Here is a 26494-nt window from a genome sequence, read left to right as displayed (position 1 = left end):
TCAGTATTTTTAATCTGCATAATTGCCAAGCCAATCCCTTCCTTGCTGCAGGTATAAATACACTGTGCCTGAGCAAGGAAGGCGTCAGTGCTTTGGTTGTCAAACCTAGTTCCTGTTTGTCTCTCTCCTGTGATTGTCTTCCAGGTTCCAGCTCCTGTCTCAAGACTTCCACCATAGAGACCCGCACCAGCATTCCACCTGCGGTGTAGCCTGACTCTCCAATCCATTGTGGATTCATCTGTTTCCAGCTACAACTTTACCTGCTTCCAGCTCAGCTTCCAGCAGAGTACAGCTTCCCTTAAAGGGCCGGTGTCCTTTCTACACTTTACCACTCTCCACCGGTATTATTATTTCTCCGCTCTCAAGTTCTACATTTCAGTTCATATTTCATCGCTCCCAAGTTCATCTATTATTTAACTGGTTCCAGCCAGTATCCACTCCGTGCTAACAACAGTCTGGTTCCAGCCAGTATCCACAGCAGCTGTTTTACCTTCAGCAACCCAGCTTTTCCTGGAACACCAGCTGGCACAATCCTGGGTTATCTCCATTGCTACAGTCGGGCCTGGTAAGGACTTTCCATCTAGAAGATCATAAGAACTATCTCACACTACCAGTGCCCTGTGGCTCCTGCCATCCTGTAGTACCCAGGAACTGTATTTATTATTTGCTGACTTTTACGTTTTCTTTTACTGCTGCTGTGTTGCGGAGTTGTCATAATAAACATCATTGACTTTTATCCAAGTTGTCGTGGTCACGCCTTCGGGCAGTTATTATTCATGTTACTTACATGTCCAGGGGTCTGATACAACCTCCCAGGTTCCGGTACATCTCAGCCCCTACAACTGAGGCTGCCTCCCGTCAGCTCAGGCCCTCAGTTGTGACACCGTATTTGGAGAAAATGTGTCTTGGTGTGAATCCACGAAAGCTCCAACGGAAGAGTTTCAGCTGGGTAGATTTCTCCATTTTTTACAAGCAGGTGTGGATGCGGGCCTGAAGTTAGGCTCCATTAAAGTGCAGATTTCGGCCTTATCAATTTTCTTTCAAAGGGAATTGGCCTCGCTTCCGGAGGTACAGACTTTTGTAAAAGGCGTGCTGCACATCCAACCTCCCATTTGTGCCCCAGTGGCACCATGGGACCTTAACGTGGTGTTACAGTTCCTTATGTCACATTGGTTTGAACCTTTACAAACGGTTGAGTTGAAATTTCTCACTTGGAAAGTGGTCATGCTATTGGCCTTGGCGTCCGCAAGGCGGGTGTCGGAATTGGCGGCTTTGTCTCACAAAAGCCCCTATTTGATTTTCCACGAGGATAGAGCGGGGTTGAGAACTCGTCAACAATTTTTACTAAAGGTGATTTCTTCGTTTCACATGAACCAACCTATTGTGGTACCGGTGGCTACTGAAGCCTTGGCTGATTCAAAGTTTCTCGATGTAGTCAGAGCTTTGAAAATGTATGTTGCCGGAACGGCTCGTATTAGGAAAACGGAGGCTCTGTTTGTCCTGTACGCTTCCAACAAGATTGGGGCTCCTGCTTCTAAGCAGACTATTGCACGCTGGATCTGTAGTGTGATTCGGCGTGCTCATTCTACGGCTGGATTGCCGTTACCGAACTCGGTGAAGGCCCATTCTACCAGGTAGGTGGGCTCATCTTGGGCGGCTGCCCGGGGAGTCTCGGTGCAGCAACTTTGCCGAGCGGCTACTTGGTCGGGTTCAAACACTTTTTTGCAAAATTCTACAAGTTTGATACCCTGGCTGATGAGGACCTCATGTTTGCTCAATCGGTGCTGCAGAGTCATCCACACTCTCCCACCCGTTTTCGAGCTTTGGTATAGACCCCATGGTCCTTTTAGAGTCCCCAGCATCCTCTAGGACGAAGGAGAAAATTAGGATTTTAATACCTACCGGTAAATCCTTTTCTCTTAGTTTGTAGAGGATGCTGGGCGCCCGTCCCAGTGTGGACTCTATTTGCAGTACTTGTTCATGGTTATTGCTTTTGTTACACAAAGGTAGTGTTTTTGTTCCAATCAGCCTGTTGCTGATTTTTTGGTACATGCTGTTAACTGGTTTAGTTAAATGCCATGCTGTACGGTGTGTTGTGGTGTGGGCTGGTATGTGTCTCACCCTTGGTTAACAAAACTCCTTTTCCTCGAAATGTCAGTCTCCCTGCGCACAGTTCCTATAACTGAGGTCTGGAGGAGGGGCATAGAGGGAGGAGCCAGTTCACACCCATTTAAAGTCTTAAAGTGCCCATGTCTCCTGCGGATCCTGTCTATACCCCATGGTCCTTTTGGAGTCCCCAGCATCCTCTATGGACTAAGAGAAAAGGATTTACCGGTAGGTATTAAAATCCTATTTTTTTCCCCCTCAAAATTCTACACACAATACCCCATAATGATAACATGAAAACGTTTTTTTGAGATTTTTGTACATTTATTAAAAATAAAAAACGAAGAGATCACATGTGCATAAGTATTCCCAGCCTTAGCCATGAAGCTCAAAATTGAGCTCAGGTGCATCCTGTTTCAACTGATCATCCTTGAGATGTTCCTACAGCTTAATTGGAGTCCACCTGTGGTAAATTCAGTTGATTGGACATGATTTGGAAAGGCACACACCTGTCTATATAAGGTCCCACACTTGACAGTGCATGTCTAAGTACAAACCAAGGATAAAGTCAAAGCAATTGTCTGTAGACCTCCGAGACAGGATTGTCTCGAGGCACAAATCTGGGGATGGGTATGAAAAAAAATCTGCTATTTTGAAGGTCCCAATGAGCACAGTGGCCTCTATCATCTGTAAATGGAAGAAGTTCGGAACCATCAGGACTCTTCCTTCAGCTGGCCGGCCATCTAAACTGAGCGATTGGGGGAGAAGGGCCCTGGTTAGGGAGGTGACCAAGAATCTGATGGTTACTCTGTCAGAGCTACAGCATTCCTCTGCGGAGAGTGGAGAACCTTCGAGAAGGACAACCATCTCTGCAGCAATCCACCAATCAGGCCTGTATGGTAGAGTGGCCACACGGAAGCCACTCCTTAGTAAAAAGCACATGGCAGCCCGCCCGGAGTTTGCCAAAATGCACCTGAAGAACTCTTAGACCATGAAAAACAAAATTCTCTGGTCTGATGAGACAAAGATTGATCTCTTTGGCGTGAATGCCAGGCGTCATGTTTGGAGGAAACCAGGCACTACTCATCACCAGGCCAATACCATCACTACAGTGAAGCATGGTGGTGGCATCATCATGCTGTTGGGATGTTTTTCAGCGGGAGGAACTTGGAGACTAGTCAGGATAGAGGGAAAGATGATTGCAGCAATATATGGAGACATCCTGAATGAAAACCTGCTCCAGGGCGCTCTTGACCTCACACTGGGGCGACGGTTCATCTTTCAACAGGACAACGACCCTAAGCACACAGCCAAGATATCAAAGGAGTGGCTTCAGGACAACTCTCTGAATGCCTTTGAGTGGCCCAGCCAGAGCATAGACTTTAATCTGATTGAACATCTCTGGAGAGATTTGAAAATGGCTGTGCACCAGTGCTTCCCATCCAACCTGATGGAGCTTGAGAGGTGCTGCAAAGAGGAATAGGCGATACTGCCCAACGATAGGCATGACAAGCTTGTGGCATCATATTCAGAAAGACTTGAGGCTGTAATTGCTGCCAAAGCTGCATCAACAAAGTATTGAGCAAAGGCTGTGTACATGTGATTTTTTTTTTTTAATTAGCAAAAATCTCAGAAAAACTTTTCACTCTGTCATTATGGGGTATTGTGTGTAGAATTTTGAGGGGAAAAAATGAATTTATTCCATTTTGGAATAAGGCTGTAATGTAACAAAATGTGGAAAAAGTGAAGCACTGTGAATACTTTCTGGATGCACTGTAAATACATGACTGAAACACAAAGAAGCAAGACAGAAAGATAACGGTAGAGGCAGGTTCTGTACAGCACAAAAAATAAGTCCATGTGAAAGTGAAAGACCTCTTTAAATTGTAATGTGGGCTTCTTAATACCCAGAATCATATTCAGATGACATAATATGCCACATGTTGCCTACTGGTGGAGGAGACATTATTGCACCGTTCTGCAAAATACATTGTTTCAAGTCCATGCTGATCACTGTTTAGGCTTGTCATAGTACATCTCTTCTCAGGAGGTGCACTATTGTGCCCACTGAATGCCAAATGGCAGTGGTCTTTTGCAGATCTTTGGTAGCTTGCCAAGCAGTCATCTGAATTGTTAAAGAAGTCATAAATGAATAATTTTAACATGTTAAATAAAAACTGAGCGTATGTAAATGTTAATACGGAGCAAATTACTAATCTGTAGCTACCATTCTAGCTAACTCGTATATAATAAAAGGATAACTGCTTCTCACCTCTGTTATGTGCACCGGTGGCCACTTGAGGCCGCCACACAGACCAAACGAAATGAAAGTGATCATGCTGGGAGATGTTACAGCCTGCTGCTTATTATGTAAAAACACTGATCTGACTGTTTGTTTCACACTAGCTGAATATGGAGAGAGAGTGAGTGTGGGTAGGGGAAGGTTTTTGGTGTGGCAGTTGCCATTTATAACAACGTTTTATATTCAAAATTTACTGGATTTTCTATTCTTTTGTTTGATTTCCACTTACGGTTACATTACTCTAACTCTGCTCCTCACCTCTGTAGTGCCGCTGGCCGCTACTGGAGGGACAAGGATACACACACACACACACACACACACACACACACACACACACACACACACACACACACACACACACACACACACACACACACACCCTACGTACACTGCACTCCCCACCATATGCTGCCCCTATATACACACACTGCACCCTCACACCCCTCCTATATAGTGCCCCCTATATACATGGCATATCCCTCCTTCATATAGTGCCCCCTATATGCAGGGCACATCCCTCCTCCATATACTGCTTCCACTATATACTGCATACTCTTCACCCCCTCCTCCATATACTATGCTGCAACCCCAGGTTACTTGCCATTCTGGGGCACTGCAACAAGTAGCAGCAGTAACCATGAAATGGATGTAGGAACCACAAAACGGTCCTGCAGTACTCAGAGTGAAGGCACCAGGGACACATGTGGCCACTTACTGCGGGGGGAGAAGAGGAATCAGTCCTACAGGAAGGTGTGAGACCCTGTGTGGGGTGAGCAGTGTAGTGACCGGTAGGAGGAGGAGTCGACGCTGGGGCTGCAGATGATGTGGGTGAGGAGGCAGATGATCGGCTCAGCTGCCTAATATATACTGTGAAGGGGTGCGGTGGGGTCCTGTGCTTGCCCCTCCCACACCCCGCACAGGCCATGCTCAGACCCCTCCAGCCAGTTGCTGGTGGCTACTGGTATCCGCTACCCCCAGACTGGGCAAGAGCTGTATGGGGGCTGTTGAGCTTCCATGTGACAGTATGGGTGTATATAGTGCAACATCATTATAGCCTGCCCATTACAGATAAACCGCATCAATATATACAGTATGTAAAATGCTAATTCTACACCCTCAGCCTGACAAAGCCCTAGCTTCCAGCAGCAGGACTTCCAGAAACCTGGCAGGTCCTGTGTGAGTAGCAACTGCTCCCCTATAATCCGGCCCTGGTGTCCGCCATTTGGACAGGCTTTTAACTAGTAGATAGATTAAAGGCAAATGACTGAAACAGATTGGTAAGTGTGTGTGTGTGTGTGTGACAGCGCATGCTTAGTGGTGATCACCGACCTTCCCCCATACATCAGACGTCTGCCAGAAGACAGAGTGTAAGCATGCCCAGGTGAGCGGCAGGGTAGGCTCTATTCTCAGGTCTAATAAGTGGGATTATAGTGTCACACAATTATACAAAGGCATGTTGCCATTATGCTTCCTACTGTCCTTCCGTTATTCTTTCTCCTTTCCAGTATTCCATTTTATTGCAATATTTACACAATAATCCGCAAAAGAAATGTTTTACTATTCCGTATAAGTAAAGGAACATGTATAAGAGTAAAGGTGAGAGCAAATACAACCCCCCCCCCCCCACACACACACACACACACACCCACGTGTCTATATATGTGGTATCTTACTACCCATAGGTTCTTCAATTGTTAGCATACATGTATTGTATTACTAGCCAGATGTGCTGCAGCTCCTTTCACTTCAGCTTTTTGTCTACAGAATATCAGTGAAGGGCTGCTGAGCGCAGTGAAGTCATTGCTACAAAGCAGGAAGGAGCTGTGCACTATCGCAGACAGTCCAAAGACCAGCAAGAAAGGGGATTTTATTGAGGTCAGTATTTTCCTCAGTACGCTCTATACCACTGTTTGTCATCGTTTTAGTGCACTGCTCCAAATAAGTAGAACACATGTAGAAATGAAAGAAGAATTGCTTTGCTGCCTTTGGTTTCAGTTTTATATAATGCAACTGTGTATTGCTTATACTGTAACTGTCAGTTTCGCACATCCATCTTCTGCATTGAAAATGACAGCAGGTTGTGTATAGAGGTGTCCTCCTTGGATGTAAACCATGAACTTGTCTTGTCCATGCCATGTAAGATATGTGAACTTGGTGAGGCACTAGTATGGAGTCCACTTGTAGACCATCTGAGATGAATATGCCCTATGTTAGTAAGTATCAGCACCAAACTTATGCTGCTCTGTCACAGATTTTAAATAAGGGTTCACCTTGTAGATGTCAAAGATGAAGCAGAAACTTTAAATAATAACAAAAAGTTTTGATGCTCTGGTTGTTCTGTACCTTCCTTTGGCAACAGTATGTATTAAAACAGCCCAGCGGCCATATATCATTAGATCTTTTCCTTATCAGCCCAAACTTAGAAAAACAATGGGGTTTTAAATAGATCCAAACGGTCTGCTGTACGAATGTAATGTCTGCCTTATACCAAACTATTGTTTAGATACAGGCAATCTGTGTATTTAGCTAGTAACTTATTAAGCTGACTCGTCAGGGGCTGGCTAATGCCATCCTCTGCTGTGCAGTTCCCATCACCAAATTATCTGACTGACATCATTGGTTGGAATTCATTAGATCTAAAAGCTACTTGTGCTATTCTGTTATACCCTGAATGTGAAGGGTTTCTGATATACCACTAGGGCCTGGAGTAGGGGTAGGGTGAAAATACGGGGATCCGTGTATATATATATTATTGAAACACTGTATCACATTACAAATATACATATAAATAGTGTTAGTTGAAAAAGGATTTGAATAAAGAGTTGGTTTGGATCACAGCACCCAATAATAAAATACTGAGCAAAAAATATTACCCAGAAATGACTGACACAGCCAATGAATGTATACAATGTAAAATAGTGGACAGAGAGATGCATCACCTGTAAACAAACATTTTTTCTCTATCGTCCTTGTGGATGCTGGGGTTCCTGAAAGGACCATGGGGAATAGCGGCTCCGCAGGAGACAGGGCACAAAAAGTAAAGCTTTCCGATCAGGTGGTGTGCACTGGCTCCTCCCCCTATGACCCTCCTCCAGACTCCAGTTAGATTTTTGTGCCCGGCCGAGAAGGGTGCAATCTAGGTGGCTCTCCTAAAGAGCTGCTTAGAGAAAGTTTAGCTTAGGTTTTTTATTTTACAGTGAGTCCTGCTGGCAACAGGATCACTGCAACGAGGGACTTAGGGGAGAAGGAGTGAACTCACCTGCGTGCAGGATGGATTGGCTTCTTGGCTACTGGACATCAGCTCCAGAGGGACGATCACAGGTACAGCCTGGATGGTCACCGGAGCCGCGCCGCCGGCCCCCTTGCAGATGCTGAAGTAAGAAGAGGTCCAGAATCGGCGGCTGAAGACTCCTGCAGTCTTCTAAAGGTAGCGCACAGCACTGCAGCTGTGCGCCATTTTCCTCTCAGCACACTTCACACGGCAGTCACTGAGGGTGCAGGGCGCTGGGAGGGGGGCGCCCTGGGAGGCAAATGAAAACCTTTTTTGGCGAAAAATACCTCACATATAGCCCCCAGAGGCTATATGGAGATATTTAACCCCTGCCAAGATTCACTAAATAGCGGGAGACGAGCCCGCCGAAAAAGGGGCGGGGCCTATCTCCTCAGCACACAGCGCCATTTTCTCTCACAGAAAGCCTGGAGAGAAGGCTCCCAGGCTCTCCCCTGCACTGCACTACAGAAACAGGGTTAAAACAGAGAGGGGGGGCACTGATTTTGGCGATATTGAGATATATATAAAGATGCTATAAGGGAAAACACTTATATAAGGTTGTCCCTATATAATTATAGCGTTTTGGTGTGTGCTGGCAAACTCTCCCTCTGTCTCCCCAAAGGGCTAGTGTGGGTCCTGTCCTCTGTCAGAGCATTCCCGGTGTGTGTGCTGTGTGTCGGTACGTGTGTGTCGACATGTATGAGGACGATGTTGGTGAGGAGGCGGAGAAATTGCCTGTAATGGTGATGTCACTCTCTAGGGAGTCGACACCGGAATGGATGGCTTATTTAGGGAATTACGTGAGAATGTCAACACGCTGCAAGGTCGGTTGACGACGTGAGACGGCCGACAAACTATTAGTACCGGTCCAGGCGTCTCAGAAACACCGTCAGGGGCGTTAAAAACGCCCATTTACCTCAGTCGGTCGACACAGACACGGACACTGAATCCAGTGTCGACGGTGAATAAACAAACGTATTTCTCATTAGGGCCACACGTTAAGGGCAATGAAGGAGGTGTTGCATATTTCTGATACTACAAGTACCACAAAAAAGGGTATTATGTGGGAGTGAAAAAACTACCTGTAGTTTTTCCTGAATCAGATAAAATAAAATGAAGTGTGTGATGATGCGTGGGGTTACCCCGATAGCAAATATTGGCGTTATACCCTTTCCCGCCAGAAATTAGGGCGCGTTGGGAAACACCCCTTAGGGTGATAAGGCGCTCACACGCTTATCAAGTGGCGTTACCGTCTCCAGATACGGCCGCCCTCAAGGAGCCAGCTGATAGGAAGCTGGAAAGATATCCTAAAAAGTATATACACACATACGGTGGTTATACTGCGACCAGCGATCGCCATCAGCCTGGAGATGCAGTGCTGGGTTGGCTTGGTCGGATTCCCTGACTGAAAATATTTTATTCATATAGAGCATTTAATAGGATGCATTCTATATATATGTACGTGAGATGCACAGAGGGATATTTGCTCTCTGGCATCAAGATAAGTACGTTGTCCATATCACCCAGAAGATGTCATGGACACGACAGTGGTCAGGTGATACAGATCCCATACGGCACATGGAAGTATTGCCGTATAAAGGGAAGGAGTTAGTTGGGGTCGGTCCATCGGACCTGGGGACCACGGCAACAGCTGGGAAATCCAACCTTTTTACCCCAAGTTACATCTCAGCTGAAAAAGACACCGTCTTTTCAGCCTCAATCCTTCCTTTCCCATGAGGGCATGCAGGCAAAAGGCCAGTCATATCTGCCCAGACATAGAGGTAAGGGAAGTAGACTGCAGCAGGCAGCCCCTTCCCAGGAAAAGAAGCCCTCCACCGCGTCTGCCAAGTCCTCAGCATGACGCTGGGGCCATGCAAGCGGACTCAAGGTGGGGGGGTAGTCTCAAGAGTCTCAGCGCGCAGTGGGATCACTCGCAGGTTGACCCCTAGATAGTACAAGTATTATCCCAGGGGTACAGATTGGAGAGTCGAGACATCTTCTCCTCGCAGGTTTCTGAAGTCTGCTTTACCAACGGCTCCCTCCGACAGGGAGGCAGCATTGGAAACAATTCACAAGCTGTATATCCAGCAGGTGATAATCAAAGTACCCCTCCTACAACAAGGAAAAGGGTATTATTTTTCCACACTATATTGTGGTACTGACGCCAGACGGCTTGGTGAGACATAGTCTAAACTGAAATCTTTGAACACTTACATAAAAGGTTCAAATCGAGATGGAGTCACTCAGAGCAGTGATAGCGAACCGGAAAAAAGGGGACTATATGGTGTCCCTGGACATCAAGGATTACCTCCATGTCCAAATTTGCCCTTCTCAACAAGGGTACCTCTGGTTCGTGGTACAGAACTGTCAATATCAGTTTCAGACGATGCCGTTTGAATTATCCACGGCACCCCGGGCCTTTTACCAAGGTAATGGCCGAAAAGATGTTTTTTCAAAGAAAAAAGGCATCTAAATTATCCCTTACTTGGACGATATCCTGAAAAGGGCAAGTTCCAGAGAACAGTTGGAGGTCGGAAGAGCACTATCTAAAGTAGTTCTACGACAGCACGACTGGATTCTAAATATTCCAAGAATCGCAGCTGTTTTCCGACGATACGTCTGCTGTTCCTAGGAATGATTCTGGGCATAGTCCAGAAAAAGGTGTTCCTCCGGGAGGAAAAAGCCAAGGAGTTATTCGACCTAGTCAGAAACCTCCTAAAACCAGGCCAAGTATCAGTGCATCAATGCACAGGAGTCCTGGGAAAAATGGTGGCTTCTTACGAAGCGATTCCATTCGGCAGATCTCAGGGGATTTGCTGGACGAATGGTCCGGATCGCATTTTCAGATGCATCAGCGGATAATCCTGTCTCCAAGGACAAGGGTGTCTCTTCTGTGGGGGCTGCAGAGTGCTCATCTTTTAGAGGGCAGCACACTCAGCATTCAGGACTGTGTTCTGGGGACCACGGATACCAGCCTGAGAGGCTGGGGAGTAGTCACACAGGGAAAAAATTTCCAAGGAAGTGTGGTCAAGTCTGGAGACTTCTCTCCACATGAATATACTGGAGCTAAGGGCAATTTACAATGCTCTGAGCCTAGGAAGACTCCTGCTTCAAAGTCAACCGGTGCTGATCCAGTAGGACATCATCATGGCGGTCGCCCACGTTATCAGACGGGGCGACACAAGAAGCAGGAGGGCAATGACAGCAAGGATTCTTCGCTGGGCGGAAAATCATGTGATAACACTGTCAGCAGTGTTCATTCCGGGAGTGGGCAACTGGGAAGATTTCCTCAGCATAAATGAATTCCACCCGGAAAAGTGGAAACTTAATCTGGAAGTTTCCACATGATTGTAAACCGTTGGGAAAGACCAAAGGTGGTTATGATGGCGTCCCACCTGAAGCGCCAGGTCAAGAGACACTCAGGCAATAGCTGGGACGCTCTGGTAACACCGTCGGTGTACCAGTCGGTGTATGTGTTCCATCCTCTGCTTTTCATACCCAATGTATTGAAAATGATAGGAAGGAGAGGAGTAAGAACTATACTCGTGGCTCCGGTTTGGCCAAGAAGGACTTGGTTCCCGGAACTTCAAGAGATACTAAGAAGGGTCTTGATTCGGCAAGAACCGTGTCTGTTCCGGGACTTACCGCAGCTGCGTTGACGCCAAGGCGGGTGAACGCCGGATCCTAAGGGAAAGAGGCATTCCGGAAGAGGTCATCCCTACCCTGGTCAGAGCCAGGAAGGAGGTGACCGCACAACATTATCACCACTTAGGTGAAAATATGTGCCAGGGTGTGAGTCCAGGAAGGCTCCACGGAAGAATTTCAACTAGGTTAATTTCTACATTTCCTGCAAACAGGAGTGTCTATGGGTCTCAAATTGGGTCCATTAAGGTTCAAATTTCGGCCTGTTGATTTTCTTCCAGAAAGAAATTGGCTTCAGTTCCTGAAGTCCAGAAGTTGTTAAGGGAGTACTGCATATACAGCCCCTTTGATGTCTCCAGTGGCACTGGGCGATCTCAACGTAGTTTTGGGATTCCTAAAAAATCACATTGGTTTAAACAACTCAAATCTGTGGATTTGATATATCTCACATGGAAAATGACCATGCTGTTGGTCCTGGCCTCGGCCAGGCGAGTGTCAGAATTGGCGGCTTTATCTCACAAAGCCATATCTGATTGTCCATTCGGACAGAGCAAAGCTGCGGACTCGTCCCCAGTTTCTCCTTAAGGTGGTGTCAGCGTTTCACCTGAACCAGCTTATTGTGGTACCTGCGGCTACTAGGGACTTGGAGGACTCCAAGTTGCTGGATGTTATCAGGGCCCTGAAAATATAGTTTCCAGGTTGGCTGGAGTCAGGAAATCTGACTTGCTGTTTATCCTGTATGCACCCAACAATGCTGGGTGTTTCTGCTTCTAAGCAGTCGATTGCTCGTGGGATTGGTAGCACAATTCAACTTGCACATTCTGTGGCAGGCCTGCCACAGTCTAAATCTGTTAAGGCCCATTCCACAAGGAAGGTGGGCTCATCTTGGGCGGCTGCCCGAGGGGTCTCGGCATTACAACTTTGCCGAGCAGCTACGTGGTCGGGGGAGAACACGTTTGTAAAATTCTACAAATTTGATACCCTGGCAAAAGAGGACCTGGAGTTCTCTCATTCGGTGCTGCAGAGTCATCCGCACTCTCCCGCCCGTTTGGGAGCTTTGGTATAATCCCCATGGTCCTTTCAGGAACCCCAGCATCCACAAGGACGATAGAGAAAATAAGAATTTACTTACCGATAATTCTATTTCTCGGAGTCCGTAGTGGATGCTGGGCGCCCATCCCAAGTGCGGATTATCTGCAATACTTGTACATAGTTATTGCTAACTAAATCGGGTTATTGTTGTTGTGAGCCATCTTTTCAGAGGCTCCGCTGTTATCATACTGTTAACTGGGTTCAGATCACAGGTTGTACAGTGTGATTGGTGTGGCTGGTATGAGTCTTACCCGGGATTCAAAATTCCTCCCTTATTGTGTACGCTCGTCCGGGCACAGTACCTAACTGGAGTCTGGAGGAGGGTCATAGGGGGAGGAGCCAGTGCACACCACCTGATCGGAAAGCTTTACTTTTTGTGCCCTGTCTCCTGCGGAGCCGCTATTCCCCATGGTCCTTTCAGGAACCCCAGCATCCACTACGGACTCCGAGAAATAGAATTATCGGTAAGTAAATTCTTATTTATAGAAACACACCAAAAAGAAGTGCATAGAAGGTAATTCAGAAATAAAAGAAGACATGGAGAGTCGCAAACTGGGGAATAAGTCCCTGAGAGGGGCAAAGGGGAACTGAGTAGACAATATTCATTTAAGAATCTAGGAGAATCGGGGGATTGTGAGATTTTTGACTGTAACCAAAGCACAAGTTATGTGTGAGTGAGTCATGTACTCTCTAAGGGGAGCGTATTCACATAACTTTTCCACGTATCAAAGAACCTGGAGGCCCAGTTCCTATCCAAAATGATTTCAAGCCAGTCCATGTTGACTATATGAAGCAGTTTCTCTTTGAGTACAGTTAGGTAGGAGGCACAGCAACATGGCTTTCTGTGATGTAGCACTAAAAATAAAAAAATGTTTTTTTATATCTCTACTCGCTCTTTGACCACGAGGTAGAGTGGTGAATATAGGCTTTTGACTGCTTAGTAGTAAGTAGCTGATTAGATTATCCAAAGCAAATTTCCTAACTTGTAGCCAAAAGAAAGGACAGCTCCAAAAAGAATGAAACGCATCCTCTTGTGGGGTCTGACTCTCTCAGTTATTAAAGACCAATGTGCTTGCGTGAGACATAGGGAAGAGATGGCCTTGCTAGTGAGTTTACAGACTATAGATAATACACACCCATAAGCCTGTTTAGCAGGCTCTAGTCCCTTTTACCAAGTCTCCGGTTATCTATCAAGGGAATAAACCGGAGTATGTTCTTTAACATTTTACTCTGTGACTGAGGGATGTATGTCCTCCTACCGTCCATGCACTGCAGGAGCTCCCTATACACCTGGTCCCTAAGAGAAATGTATGTATTCTGCCTAAACTAACTGGAGTGCCCGGTCACTGAGGATATAAAACAATCTGTCACCACAATGCTTTGGTTCCCTTCCCAGGTGTTCTGGAGAACTGCATATATTTATTGTTGAACATTTTTGAGCTGATGCCGAGTAAGTGCCATGTTGCATGGCACATCTATAGTGTTCTTTTGGAGTCAATGTCTGTAAGTAGCTGTTGCACTAAGCTGTATTCATATCACAATACACTTGCTGCTCTCATACCCAGTTTTCCCTGCCATCCTTTTTGCCTCCATTATTCTTTCTGCATGATACTGCCCCTGTTAAAGCCAGTCCTGTCATTCTTGTACAACCACCGACAGGTCGAGGACTCCCACAAGAGCAGCACACTCTTCCAGAAATACTCTTTCCTGATGTGAGCGTTTTCTTTCTATGTTTATGCTATTCCCACTCAGGGAGCGCATTGGGGCTGTACGGATATGCAGGAAATGTGGAATAAAGAAAAGTCTCTAACCCTAGTCAAAAGCAACTTTAAATCGCAGTTGAAAACAAAGTGGCTCCCACATAACTCTATCTCTCTAGCTGACATTACTTTGTTGTATGCAGAGCACGCTCTGTACTCCTGGCAGACAATGCCATGTACATCTTCTGTAGCTAGTACGATGAGCCTTTCAACTAACATTCCATTGAAGCTGCTGAATACATTTTTCTGCCGTGAGTGTACCACTTGGTGGTGCTCTCGCTCCATTTCCAAATGTATGTTGCTTTTCTAATGAAAACGCAGAAAAATCTTTATGGGATACATATAATTTGCTTACATAGTGCGCCCACTAAAGTGTAGGATGATTTATATGCAACCAGTAATCAGTGTGACATGTTTAATGTACAGAAACAAAATATTTAATTGAAAGAAAATATTTACTTTTCCTTCTTATTTATCTCCCTATAACGTTTGGTTATTGGTTCTGACCTATGGCAAGGAGCTTGGCAGTCAGTCATCCGACTTCTTCCAAGTTGTCATTTGAGAACCAGTACATAAGTGAAAGGCAAGGAAGTGAATGCTGGTAGTATTGCATTTTTGTTATGAGGATAGGTGTATGGTTGGGTTGGGGATGTAGCTGGCAATTAAAATGCTTAATTACATGGCCTTAAGAGGTCATATATAGCTGCAGCTCACGTTGAAAATCTAAATGTGACATTAATCCTGAAATACATAATCCAGTGGCTGTGATAAGACTGTTGCTAATAGGAGAAAAGACTGCTAATTTCTAATGGGTTCTATTCATTCTGTTGCAGATCACTTTCCTTGGCCTCTCAGGGGATTCAGGAGCAGCAAATATTCAGGTAAAGTAACATTTGCTGGGCTTGTTTGTTTCTTTGTTGAGGAACGTAGTAGGCAAGTAGTAAAGAACTATGCAAGTAGTGTCTACAGCAATAAGATTCTGCATACTGTCCTGAAAATTAGACCACTGAATAAAACCCAATACTTGAAATAAGACCTAACACAGGGGAACATGTAGGATGGCAGTAGAGGAATGGACAGTAGGAGAAATGGTATGAGGGGCCTCCGTACACTTGAGTCTTGAAGGTGGAGGGAATAATACAGTTAGATGGAAGGCATGCTACAAAAACAATTCTTATACATACTTCTGCCAGCTATTCTGCTCTCTGCTCTAGACTGCTTTTGGGCCATGTATCATTCACCATAGGATCTAAAGGCTGTCTGACACTATTACCAAGTGTGTGTCTAAATGGAGACCGTTATTTGCTCTTGAATGAAATGCCACAGCTGTCCCTATCTGTATACAAATAATGTAGAGCATAAGGTTCCCAGGAACGTTGAGGCCTTTTATGGTGCGCCATTTCCCTTTCAACATGGCTCGGCACAGCTCGGTTGCGCAGCATTGCTTATTGAGGCTTGGTGTATGAGGACACGTCTCTATGTTTAATAATCAAAACTAACATAACCAAATACTTTGTATGGTAGAAAACACTGAAAATGGCAGGCCTATAGCAATGGTGAGAGTATAATGTTCTTGGGACTTTCATTTACTTTGGGATTTCTCTCTGGACACGAGCAGTTTTTTCCAACTTTCTATAGAAGAAAAGGAGGGAACATGCAGGCTAATGAATCTTGCCAGTGTTATGGCCCATACACACTATGCAATATCGTTCACGATCTGAACGATATTGTTCAGTCCTAAATGATAATGTGTATGCGTGATCTGACATATGATGCGCGCTCCCGCGGGTCGCCTGCTACCTCGTACATCGGACTGCATGCAGTCTTGATGAGGTGATATTGTGTGGTTTTGAACTCCAGTGATGACTTTGTTTCTAGACATCGTTTGAAATCGTTTGCAGTGTGTACACACAATCCGATCTGATATATCTTATACAATATCATATGATATTTTATCGTATGGGATCGCATAATGTGTACATACTGTAGCATTAGAGAGCCATTGTCTGTCGGCAAACTTAAGGTAGTTTCCAAATGTTTCAAGGTTTGTAGGATCTTTAATGAGAGCTTGTTTGCTGTTCTGGGCTGCTTGGAGACTGAGAGGGAAACCCCAACAGAGTGTTATGTTGTGTACCTAGAGTTCCTCTGTTAGCAGCGTTACGTGTCCTTGCTGGGTGTTGTGGCTGCTGGCCTAGCTTCACTGTTGGAATTTGATTCTGTACTGATGGCAAGAGATTTGCAGATGAGTTGAGAATATATAGCACTATCTGAAATTAAGAGGATGATTGTGGCCCGCTTCCCTAGGTGCAGTGTAATAACCCATTCTTGGATTTGGTGCTAGGCGCTAAAGATCCAGGCGTTATAGTTTTTTCTCCCTGATACATTTCAGCTCAAGATGATAGCAGTGATAGCAAAAACGCGCTATAGCGCGTTTTTTACCCGTTTTTGAAGACATGGGACTCCAGTTTACAAAGTGGGAGGGTCCCCGGGGACGCGCTCCTCATTCCGCCAATCTGTAAGGGGGATTTGTTTAACTGACACGCTGGCCTCGGGCTGAATGATATAAAGAGGAGGTGGAGCCAGTTTCCCCTCCTCTTTGGCGCCTGGCTGCTTGCGGAGGCCGGGTGACTCGGTGTCGGTGAGTGTATATTGCGGCTGGTGGATGGGGGACGGGGGTTTCCACAGGGACTCTGAGAGGTGCTGGCAATGTGCAGGGATCGGCGTCCGTGATCTAGTGGGTAAAGCTGGGCAAAGTGACTGGGGCTTCCCGCGGTGCCGTCTGAGGCAGTGACCGCGCTGCCGCTCTTGCCTTTGAGGTGTTCTCTCAAAGCAAGAGCGGCAGTGCGGCCACTGCCTCAGACGGCACCGCGGGAAGCCCCAGTCACTTTGCCCAGCTTTACCCACTAGATCACGGACGCCGATCCCTGCTGACGTGTGGTGCGTTCCCGTGAGTCAGTCCGCTATGACCACCCGGTGAAGTATTGGTGGCGGTATTATGTATAGCTGCGGCCGTGACGCGTGTTAGTCACGGCCGTGTGAGTGTCTGCCTGGGTTTGCTGAGGGGTCCGGGGTTCCCGCGGCGACAGTGCAGCTGGTGCCGGGAGTAAGAAGTGGTCGGTGACTACTAGCTTTATTGCAGCTGTAAAGGTTCCCTGGCTGGCGTCTTCGGAGGGAGGGGGGCTGGAGCTGTGGTCGGCTGTGTTTTTCCCCATCACCACAGGTGATGTGGTGATGGATTGCCTGATAGTTGGGGGGGGTTAGGTGTTTTGTGGAGGGTTCAGCTTTTAAATGCATTTTACATGCCATGTTGTTTAGGTTGGCATTACCTAGCTAGCAGCAGGAGTATTTGTTTCAAAATGACAATTGATCAAGTCTTTATTTTATTTTTTTAATATGGTAAGCCAGGTAAGGAAAGGTTTTAATTTTCTCCATAATATACTACTGAGGTCACCATCTGCTAACAGCCTCGGATTTACGTTCACATCATTAAATGTTAGTTGTCCTTGTGTAATGTGTATAACGTGCTGTACCTGGCGCAATGTATATAACATGCTGTACCTGGCGCAATGTGTATAACGTGCTGTACCTGGCGCAATGTGTATAACGTGCTGGACCTGGCGCAGTGTGTATAGGAGGTTCTACCTGGTGCAATGTGTATAACGTGCTGTACCTGGTGCAGTGTGTATAGGAGGTTCTACCTGGCGCAATGTGTATAGGAGGTTCTACCTGGCGCAATGTGTATAACGTGCTGTACCTGGTGCAGTGTGTATAGGAGGTTCTACCTGGCGCAATGTGTATAGGAGGTTCTACCTGGCGCAATGTGTATAACGTGCTGTACCTGGCGCAATGTGTATAACGTGCTGTACCTGGTGCAGTGTGTATAGGAGGTTCTACCTGGCGCAATGTGTATAACGTGCTGTACCTGGTGCAGTGTCTATAGGAGGTTCTACCTGGCGCAATGTGTATAACGTGCTGTACCTGGTGCAGTGTGTATAGGAGGTTCTACCTGGCGCAATGTGTATAATGTGCTGTACCTGGTGCAGTGTGCATAGGAGGTTCTACCTGGTGCAATGTGTATAAGCGGCACTACTGTGTGGTGTAATGTGAATTGGCACTTATGTGGTCACGCCCCTTCCCCGTGAAGCCACGCCCCTAAAATTTTGCGACGCGCCTTCGGTGCGCATTGCCTATGCTTTGCGGTCTGGGAGGTGGGACACCAATTCACTTTCTGCCTAAGGCCACAAAATGTCTATTTACAGCTCTGGTGCAGGGTGTCCTGCATACTACACAGCCCAGCAGCACTGTCACCCCATCCTCCCCACCTTGCACCACTTTTGTAGTGTCCAAATAAGATTAAGATTAATTAAAACCTTCATTCCGATGGGACCCAGAAAAAGACCGGTAGGACCCCAATTTTCAAAAGTGAGGGGTCCCTGGGACCCACTTTTTTTTTTGGGCTCAGCGCGATCACTGTGATAGTCAATGCCTCCTTACAGTTATGTCAGTCACTCGCTAATAATGTGTACATGATTGGTCTGTCGGATGTAGTGTGGGCTGTACTGTAGCAGATGACACAAAGGACAGACTATTAACTAGCTCTCCTCTCCAGAATAATTCAGTCTAGGTTAATATTTAATTATTTAAGAACTGAAAATAGATATTGCAGAAATACAAATAAATTGGTGTTTTACTGAAATCTGAACATATTTTCTTTTAAAACTACAGTAATAATTTGTTTACATATTCCAAACTGTAACCACACTGGATTCAGCCCGATTCCTAATCACCTGAAAGTCTTATTTATTGTATATGAATCAGTAGCTATAACTTGGGGTGATTTCAGCGGTGGATGGATGATCGCGCACAAGTTTTATCCTGGTGGTCACCACTGGCATCCAAAATCGGAGCTGCATGGAGATCCATGCGATTTCATAGGTGTTCCTGGGCGTGGAGGGGAGTGGGGAGATGTGGCTGGTGTCGGCAGATGTGTCAAAAATACCCAGTTCCACTGACCCTGGCAGCAAAATTCCATTAGACTTATTGAGCGTATTTGCTCAGAAGTCCAGTGGTACAGCCGTTGTCCGCTCGATGGTGCCTTTCTGCACATGATGGGCACCTCAACAGCTTAGCATCATTTTGCAGTGCCGCTACTCTGCTGCATCCACCTCTGATTGAAGATCAATGTCTCTTAGTCAGTTGTGACTGAGCAATTATAAAATCTGTTAATTGGTACAGACCTTCCTGTAAATTTCAGTATGATCACAATATTGAAATATAACAATTGAGGAATAAGTTATAATGAATAAGACAGTCTTACTGGACCCAGCAGACATGTTGTATAAGTGTTTCTTTAATTTTCTTAGGTACCCTCCTAGAACTGTTATTATTTTAATGTGTTTAGTTTGTGTCCTCGTTCAAAATGCAAAGGACTTAGGGGGACATTTACTAAGCTGTGATAAGAGCGGAGAAGTGAGCCAGTGGAGAAGTTGACACATCAACCAATCGGCAGCTCTGTGTAATTTTATAGCGTGCAAATGATAGATGTTAGTTCAGTGCTGATTGGTTGCCATGGGCACTACTCCACTAGCTCACTTCTCCGCTCTTATCACTGCTTAGTAAATGTCCCCCTAAATACATTAATGTAAATGACCCAAATGGCATTTATCGGGCCATGAATGGAGAGGTTAAATGGACAGCTGCGTTCTTCCCACCCCCAGATCAAAAGAGCAGGAACTTATAGCTTGAACTTTCATTTTTTTTCTCTGTTCCTGTATATTAAATGTGTTTATTATGTACACACTCTTCTAAATATTTATTGTTAGAACGTGTGCGGTCTGACACGAACTTTACATTTATATCTGTTTAGGGTGTAGCAGCTTATCACCTGGACATTCCTGAACTGATCCGGTCTCTTCGTCTGTGCAACCTAAATGTGAATGAAGTCATTTTATTAAAAGATGGAAAGGAAGCAACACAATCATGTACATCACAGGTTAGTGTGTAATGCCACTCGCAGTGTGTGAAGGGAACTGGGTTTGGGTAAAAAATAACGAAATAGGAGATAATGTGAAGCTATATTTGTTTAGAAGCATTCTACATTTTGTAGTGTAATGAAATTAATTAGTTTAATCTTTTGTGGTTTGTATAAATATTTTTACATCAATTAAGAAATGTATCTGATCATTTTATAAATGGCAATAAAATATTTGGTTAAATAGATGTAATTATACCTTAATTAGGTTGGGCGCTAACTTGGAAATAAAAAAGAAAAGTCAAAGGCAATGCAACACAGGGCCTGACTCAGAGATGTACGTAAACCTAATGGTTTACTTACATCGACAATGGTGGGGTGCATGTGCATTTGCAGAACTGGTCCCGTGTGTTTGCATGCAGTTCCTCCTGAGCTGCAGCCTACAGACATTTGGGGCAGTCTAAAGACAAGAGTGATCTTAGTTTGCATATATTTCCAAAGAAAAGATTAAGCCGCCAGGCTGTGTCAAGGCATCTCTGTTTTTGGCAGTCCCTAACGCTGTGCAATAATAGCACCCACTCTGGGTCCTATGATTGCATATTACATGATAATAGCGCATACATAAATATATCTAAATTTGAGAGTGGCTTAATCATATCTTTGCAAATATATGCAAACTGAGATCTCTGTATTTCTGTTAACATATGATATTCAAATCTCATTGCTGATGCTTTTTAGTGTGCTGGGGGAATATTTTCCTTTTTTGTTTTCATGGCTAGAACAACCCCTCCCTTTCATGCATGTGAAGGAGCACTAAATTTATTGAGCAGCCACCATTTTATATAGGTGCACCTCAACCAATTTACTGTAATAACAAAAAGCTTGTAGTGTGTGTATGTGTGCGCGTATATATGTGTGCGTGTATATATGTATGTGTATATATATGTATGTATGTGTGTGTATGTGTGTGTGTGTGTGTGTGTGTGTGTGTATGTATATATATATATATATATATATATATATATATATATATATATATATATATATATATATATATATATATATTAATATTATAATTAGTTCTGCAAGGAGCAAAGCAAACTAAAGTGTAAATCTAGACAGGGACCATATCCTAAGACAGTGGTTCTCAAACTGTGTGCCTGGGCTCCCTGGGATGCCACGGGACACTTGCAGGAGTGCCTTGGATTGGTGGTGTAGGACCAATTAAAATTATTTATGGTCAATGTAATAGGCAAAACCAATGCTGGTGGTTGTCAATCATAACATATGTGGGCAAACAGAATTTTATAATAATGGCGGCATAAAAACACAATTTACTTATTTTAATTGCTGCAGCAGGATACATTGGTTTCCACAGGAAAACATCATGGTGTAGAGTGGATCTTGATCCAGATGTACCAACAGGTCTCCTCCAGGCACTGGAGCTCAGTTTCGAGTTGGTGCCTGCAGCAGCTGGTCACTTAACAGGAGGGCTGCACTGGGCAGCCCTGAAAAAGCTTGCCAAGAAGATTTTCTCGCCGAGCTGTCAGCGCTGTGTGTCAGGGTGACACTTCAGCGCTGCAGCTCCATCACCTCCCAAGCGACGTTGCATACTCCCGCAGCTCAGTTCCCAGGTACTTGTGGCGGAGACGCTCCGGCTTAGGCACACGGTTGCAGACGTTCTCCTGCTTCGCGTGGCTGCTACGGTAAGGCGGTAAGAGGGTTCCCCAAGCGGGACCGGCCATTAAATCGCGTTTCGTCCGCGACCTAGGGAGGCGGGTCACAGCGGTAGCATGGACACTGTCTCTGAGCAGGGATCCCACTAGACCACCGGGGTGTCTGAGTACAGGTCGGGTGTACTAACACCCCATTTCATAAGACTCGCAGTACCCGGGGTGGCAGTTCAGCATAGGGCAGGTGGCGCTTGACCTGTAGCCCCTCCCCCAGCCCAGGGCGCCATCCCTGAGCAGATTTTCCCACCCTGGTGCTGCCTCACACTATACCTCACTCCCTGACTGAGAAGCTGGACGCCATATTCTGAGCATAGCTGCGGCTGGTCTCCGGGGCTGCAGGGCAAGGTCTCCTTTATAAAGCCGCCTGTATACAGCGCTGTGACTTTACAAACACTTAAGTATTTTACATGTCTTTATACAGACAGCGTTGGTTAAGAAAAAATTTACCTGTTATAGAATATATTGTACAAGTATTCTAATGTATACCTCCGGTCTTGGACCGCGCTGTGATCTATCTATCTATCTATCTATCTATCTATCTATCTATCTATCTATCTATCTATCTATCTATCTATCTATCTATCTATCTACCTACCTACCTACCTACCTACCTACATACATACACAGGTTGAGTATCCCTTATCCAATATGCTGGGGACCAGAGGTATTTTGGATATCTGATTTTTCCGTTTTTTGGAATAATTGCATACCATAATGAGATATCATGGTGATGGGACCCAAGTCTAAGCACAGAATGCATTTGTGTTTCATATACACCTTATACACATAGCAGGAAGCTAATATTTTTAATAACTTTGTGCATTAAACAAAGTGTGTACATTCACACAATTCATTTATGTTTCATATACACCTTATACTCACAGACTGAAGGTCATTTGATACAATACTTTTAATAACTTTGTGTATTAAACAGAGTATGTGTACATTCATTGAGCCATCAGAAAACAAAGGTTTCACTATCTCAGTCTCACGCAAAAAATTCCGAGCTTGTTTCATTTGTTTAACTGTCTCCATGGTTACTGATTCCCCAGCCCCAGTGCGCCAGCCGGACGGACCGGAGCCGCGTCATTTCCTGTGGGCGGGGGTGACGTCAGGACCGGGACCCGGGCAGCGCGGCTGGAGGCGGCGGTGTGGACCTCCTTCTCACCTAAGGTATTTATACACTGTATTTTGCACTGTTTGGTTATCCTGATGAAGAAGCTGCGTACCCAAAACGTTGAATTTGAATTAAAAGGCACGTTTGTTTCACCGTACCTTGCAAGTCTCTCAGTGCCGCCCCTACTGCTATTGATGTACATTGGATTCAGTTCCATGAGGAGAGGGCACGGGAGCAAGTTGCCGATACGCTGGGGAGCGTGAGGAGTGCCGGGCCATACCGCATTGTATATGTGTGTGTGTGTATATATATATATATATATATATATATATATATATATATATATATATATATATATATATATATATAATATGTGTATGTATGTATGTGTGTGTGTGTGTGTGTGTGTGTGTGTATATATATATATATATATATATATATATATATATATATTTATTCTAGTCCAGTGCAGCTTTATTGTTTACTAATTTCTGCATTGCTAGTGACTGTGTGTGCCTGTATCTGCTGCGTGGTTTCACTTTGAGTGTTTCCCAGATATAACTGTTTCTATATTCTGTACCCTAAGAGACTAGGTGCGTCTGGGTCTGCTAATATAGTGTGTCACAGTATTTATCTAATATGCTTATTCTACTGTGTACTCTGTCACACAATACCAGATTTATTTGCAGGTATTGTACTTTGTCTGGCTTTATCGTACTAAGTCGCTCTGTTGTTGCATATTTACATAATGTCTAACAGAAAGGGCAGTAAATCAATGGAAGCTCCTGCATCATGCAGAGCATGCTCCAAGGATTTACCAGAAGGGGATGTTTTGTATGTTGGTCTGTGTACTATGTGTCATACACCTCCTAGTCAGTCCACAGCTCCTGGGTCTACTCAGGGGCCATCCTGAGCTGCGTTCACTAACCTACTGGGTACTCTGGTAGAACGCCTTATGCACCCTATGGGACCACCTGTGCCATTACAGCCACATATTGTCCCTATGGTTAATCCGCTTTCATTTATCTAGCCAGCTGCAACAATTAAATCAGTCCTTGGTTAGACAGATATCTACCCCAGGTCACTCCCGTGTTTCTGGGTCATATAAACGGGCTACTTCCTCCTCACATTCCACATACCTCTCTGATGTTTCATCTGAAGAGGAGGGGGAGCATACGGTCCTGTCAGACACTGAATCTGGTGTTACTGATGAGGATCATCCCTGCCTTAGTGGTTTGCTATTAAACAAATCCTACAAATATCTAATGATGAGGATTCCACTACTGTATGAAAGAAAACTGATATGTTTAAACACCAGAAAGTTGTTAAAACTCTGTTACCCCATTCTGACTATTCAGTGGACATTAGACGGGAACACTGGTCTACTCCAGGGAAGAAATTCCCTCTGCTTAAACGGGCTTTGGCTCGCTATCCTCTCCCTGCAGAGTTATATAGCAAGTGGGAAAAATCCACCACCGGTGGTTTCTCACGTCAACCGCCTTGTAGTGTCATCCACTCTGCCTGTCACCACTGTCGCTTCACTGAAGGAACCAACAGGTAAGCATGTGGAGGGATGCCTGAAGTCTATTTACTCCCTTACAGCAGCTGTACATAGGCCCACTATTGCTGCCTCCTGGACTGCAAATGGTATTGAAGCGTGGGTTCAGACATTAGAGGAAAACCTGCCCGAGGATATTTTTGACAAGGCCAGTCAGTACCTGTCTCACATTTTCACCGCCGCCTATTACGTTCAGGAGGCGTCCTCTGAGGCGGGTGTGTTAGCAGCAAAGGTGTTGACTATGTCTGTCCTGGCTCGCCGGATTCTGTGGTTGAGGTTATGGAAAGTGGACCTAGACTCCAAAAAGACCTTGGAGGTACTCCCCTTTACTGGGGACATTTTGTTTGGGGAAGACCTTAATAAAATTGTGTCTGACTTAGCAGCTGCTAAGACTGCTTTTCTCCCAAATACTAATTCTTCTGCACAGAAGGCAAAAGGTACCACTTTTTGTTCTTTTCGACCTCAAGGGAAAGCAAAAGGTCAGGCATACCTGAGACAGTCTCGTGCTCCCAAAACCACTAAGCCCAAGGCCAAACAATCCTGGGCAACCCGTCAGCCTACTCCCAAACAAGACACGCCTCCGGCATGACGGGGTGTGCCTCCCCCTGGGAGGGCACTCCAGGGTGGAAGGCCGACTTCTGCAGTTCACCCAGGTCTGGTTAAAGACCACTTCAGACGTATGGGTGCTGGAAGTTGTCTCTCACGGCACTTTCAAGAGACGTCCCCCTCGCCAGTTTTGCACTACGGTTCTACATTCGGATCCGTTAAAGGCACAAGCTTTACAAACAAGTGTCCATTCTCTCCTGAGTACAGGAGTGGTTGTGCCGGTACCTCAGTCTCAGAGAGGCAGAGGTTATTACTCGACCTTGTTTCTAGTACCGAAACCAAATGGGTCATTCTGGCCTACACTCCTCCTCATATCCCTGAACAAGTTTGTGAGAGTGCCCAGGTTTTGTATGGAAACACTGCGCTCAATTGTACTGACTATGGAACCCGGAGACTACAGTATATGGTATCCCTGGTAGTGATGAGCGGATTCGGTTTTACTCGGTTTTACTCGGTTTTACTCGGTTCTCAAAACGGCATCTTATTGGCTCACGGATGTCACGTGTTTTGGATAGCCAATAAGATGCCGTTTTGAGAACCGAGTAAAACCGAGTAAAACCGAACCTCGCTCATCACTAATCCCTGGATGTACAGGATGCATATCTGCATATACCTATTGCCATGCATCACCAGCAGTTTTTACGGTTTGCTATTGGCAACCTACATTATCAATTCCAGGCTCTACCATTTGGACTGGCCACGGCTCCTCGGATCTTCACCAAGGTCATGGCTGTTATGACGGCCTATCTCTATCGCCAGGGGATCAGAATCCTGCCTTATCTGGACAACCTTCTGATTCTGGCAAATTCCCACAATGTCCTCCTCAGTCATCTACAAATAACGGTAAACTTCCTACAAGCCCACGGGTGGTTTATCAATTGGAGAAAGTCCTTGCTGGTCCCAGCTCAGAGCATGGTGCACCTGGGGGCACTTCTGGATGTACACAGTCAAAGGCTGTTTCTGTCTCCAGAAAAGGTCCTGAAGCTTCAGGACAGGATAGAAACATAGAAACATAGAATTTGACGGCATATAAGAACCACTTGGCCCATCTAGTCTGCCCCTTTTTTTTTATCCTTTAGGTAATCTCAACCCTTTTTGAACATTAAATCTTTGTAAGGATATTCATATGCCTATCCCAAGCATGTTTAAATTACTCTACAGTCTTAGCCTCTACCACCTCTGATGGGAGGCTATTCCACTTATCCACTACCCTTTCTGTGAAGTAATTTCTCTTGCATCCTAGAGGATACTGGGGATCCATTTAGTACCATGGGGTATAGACAGGTCCACTGGGAGCCATGGGCACTTTAAGAATTTGATAGTGTGGGCTGGCTCC

General features: G+C 45.3%; 1 protein-coding gene across 5 annotated transcripts in view; it reads left to right on the top strand.

Moving 5' to 3' along the window:
* Nucleotides 1-26494, top strand: part of AKAP11 (A-kinase anchoring protein 11) — a 246602-nt gene that overhangs the window by 84898 nt on the left and 135210 nt on the right. For all 5 annotated transcript variants that reach the window (XR_010214542.1, XR_010214538.1, XM_063952864.1 and 2 more), the window contains exons 3-5: nt 6173-6283; nt 15007-15054; nt 20040-20165. Coding sequence is in view for 3 of the 5 variants with exons in the window: in XM_063952864.1 (XP_063808934.1) it covers nt 6173-6283; nt 15007-15054; nt 20040-20165 (285 nt within the window). In the remaining 2 variants the exon portion in view is untranslated. The remainder of the gene's footprint in view (nt 1-6172; nt 6284-15006; nt 15055-20039; nt 20166-26494) is intronic.

Source organism: Pseudophryne corroboree, chromosome 2 (assembly GCF_028390025.1).
Source record: "Pseudophryne corroboree isolate aPseCor3 chromosome 2, aPseCor3.hap2, whole genome shotgun sequence".
NCBI lineage: Eukaryota > Metazoa > Chordata > Amphibia > Anura > Myobatrachidae > Pseudophryne > Pseudophryne corroboree.
The sequence above is the reverse complement of the archived record's forward strand: the minus strand, read 5'-3'. Positions and strand labels throughout refer to the sequence as shown.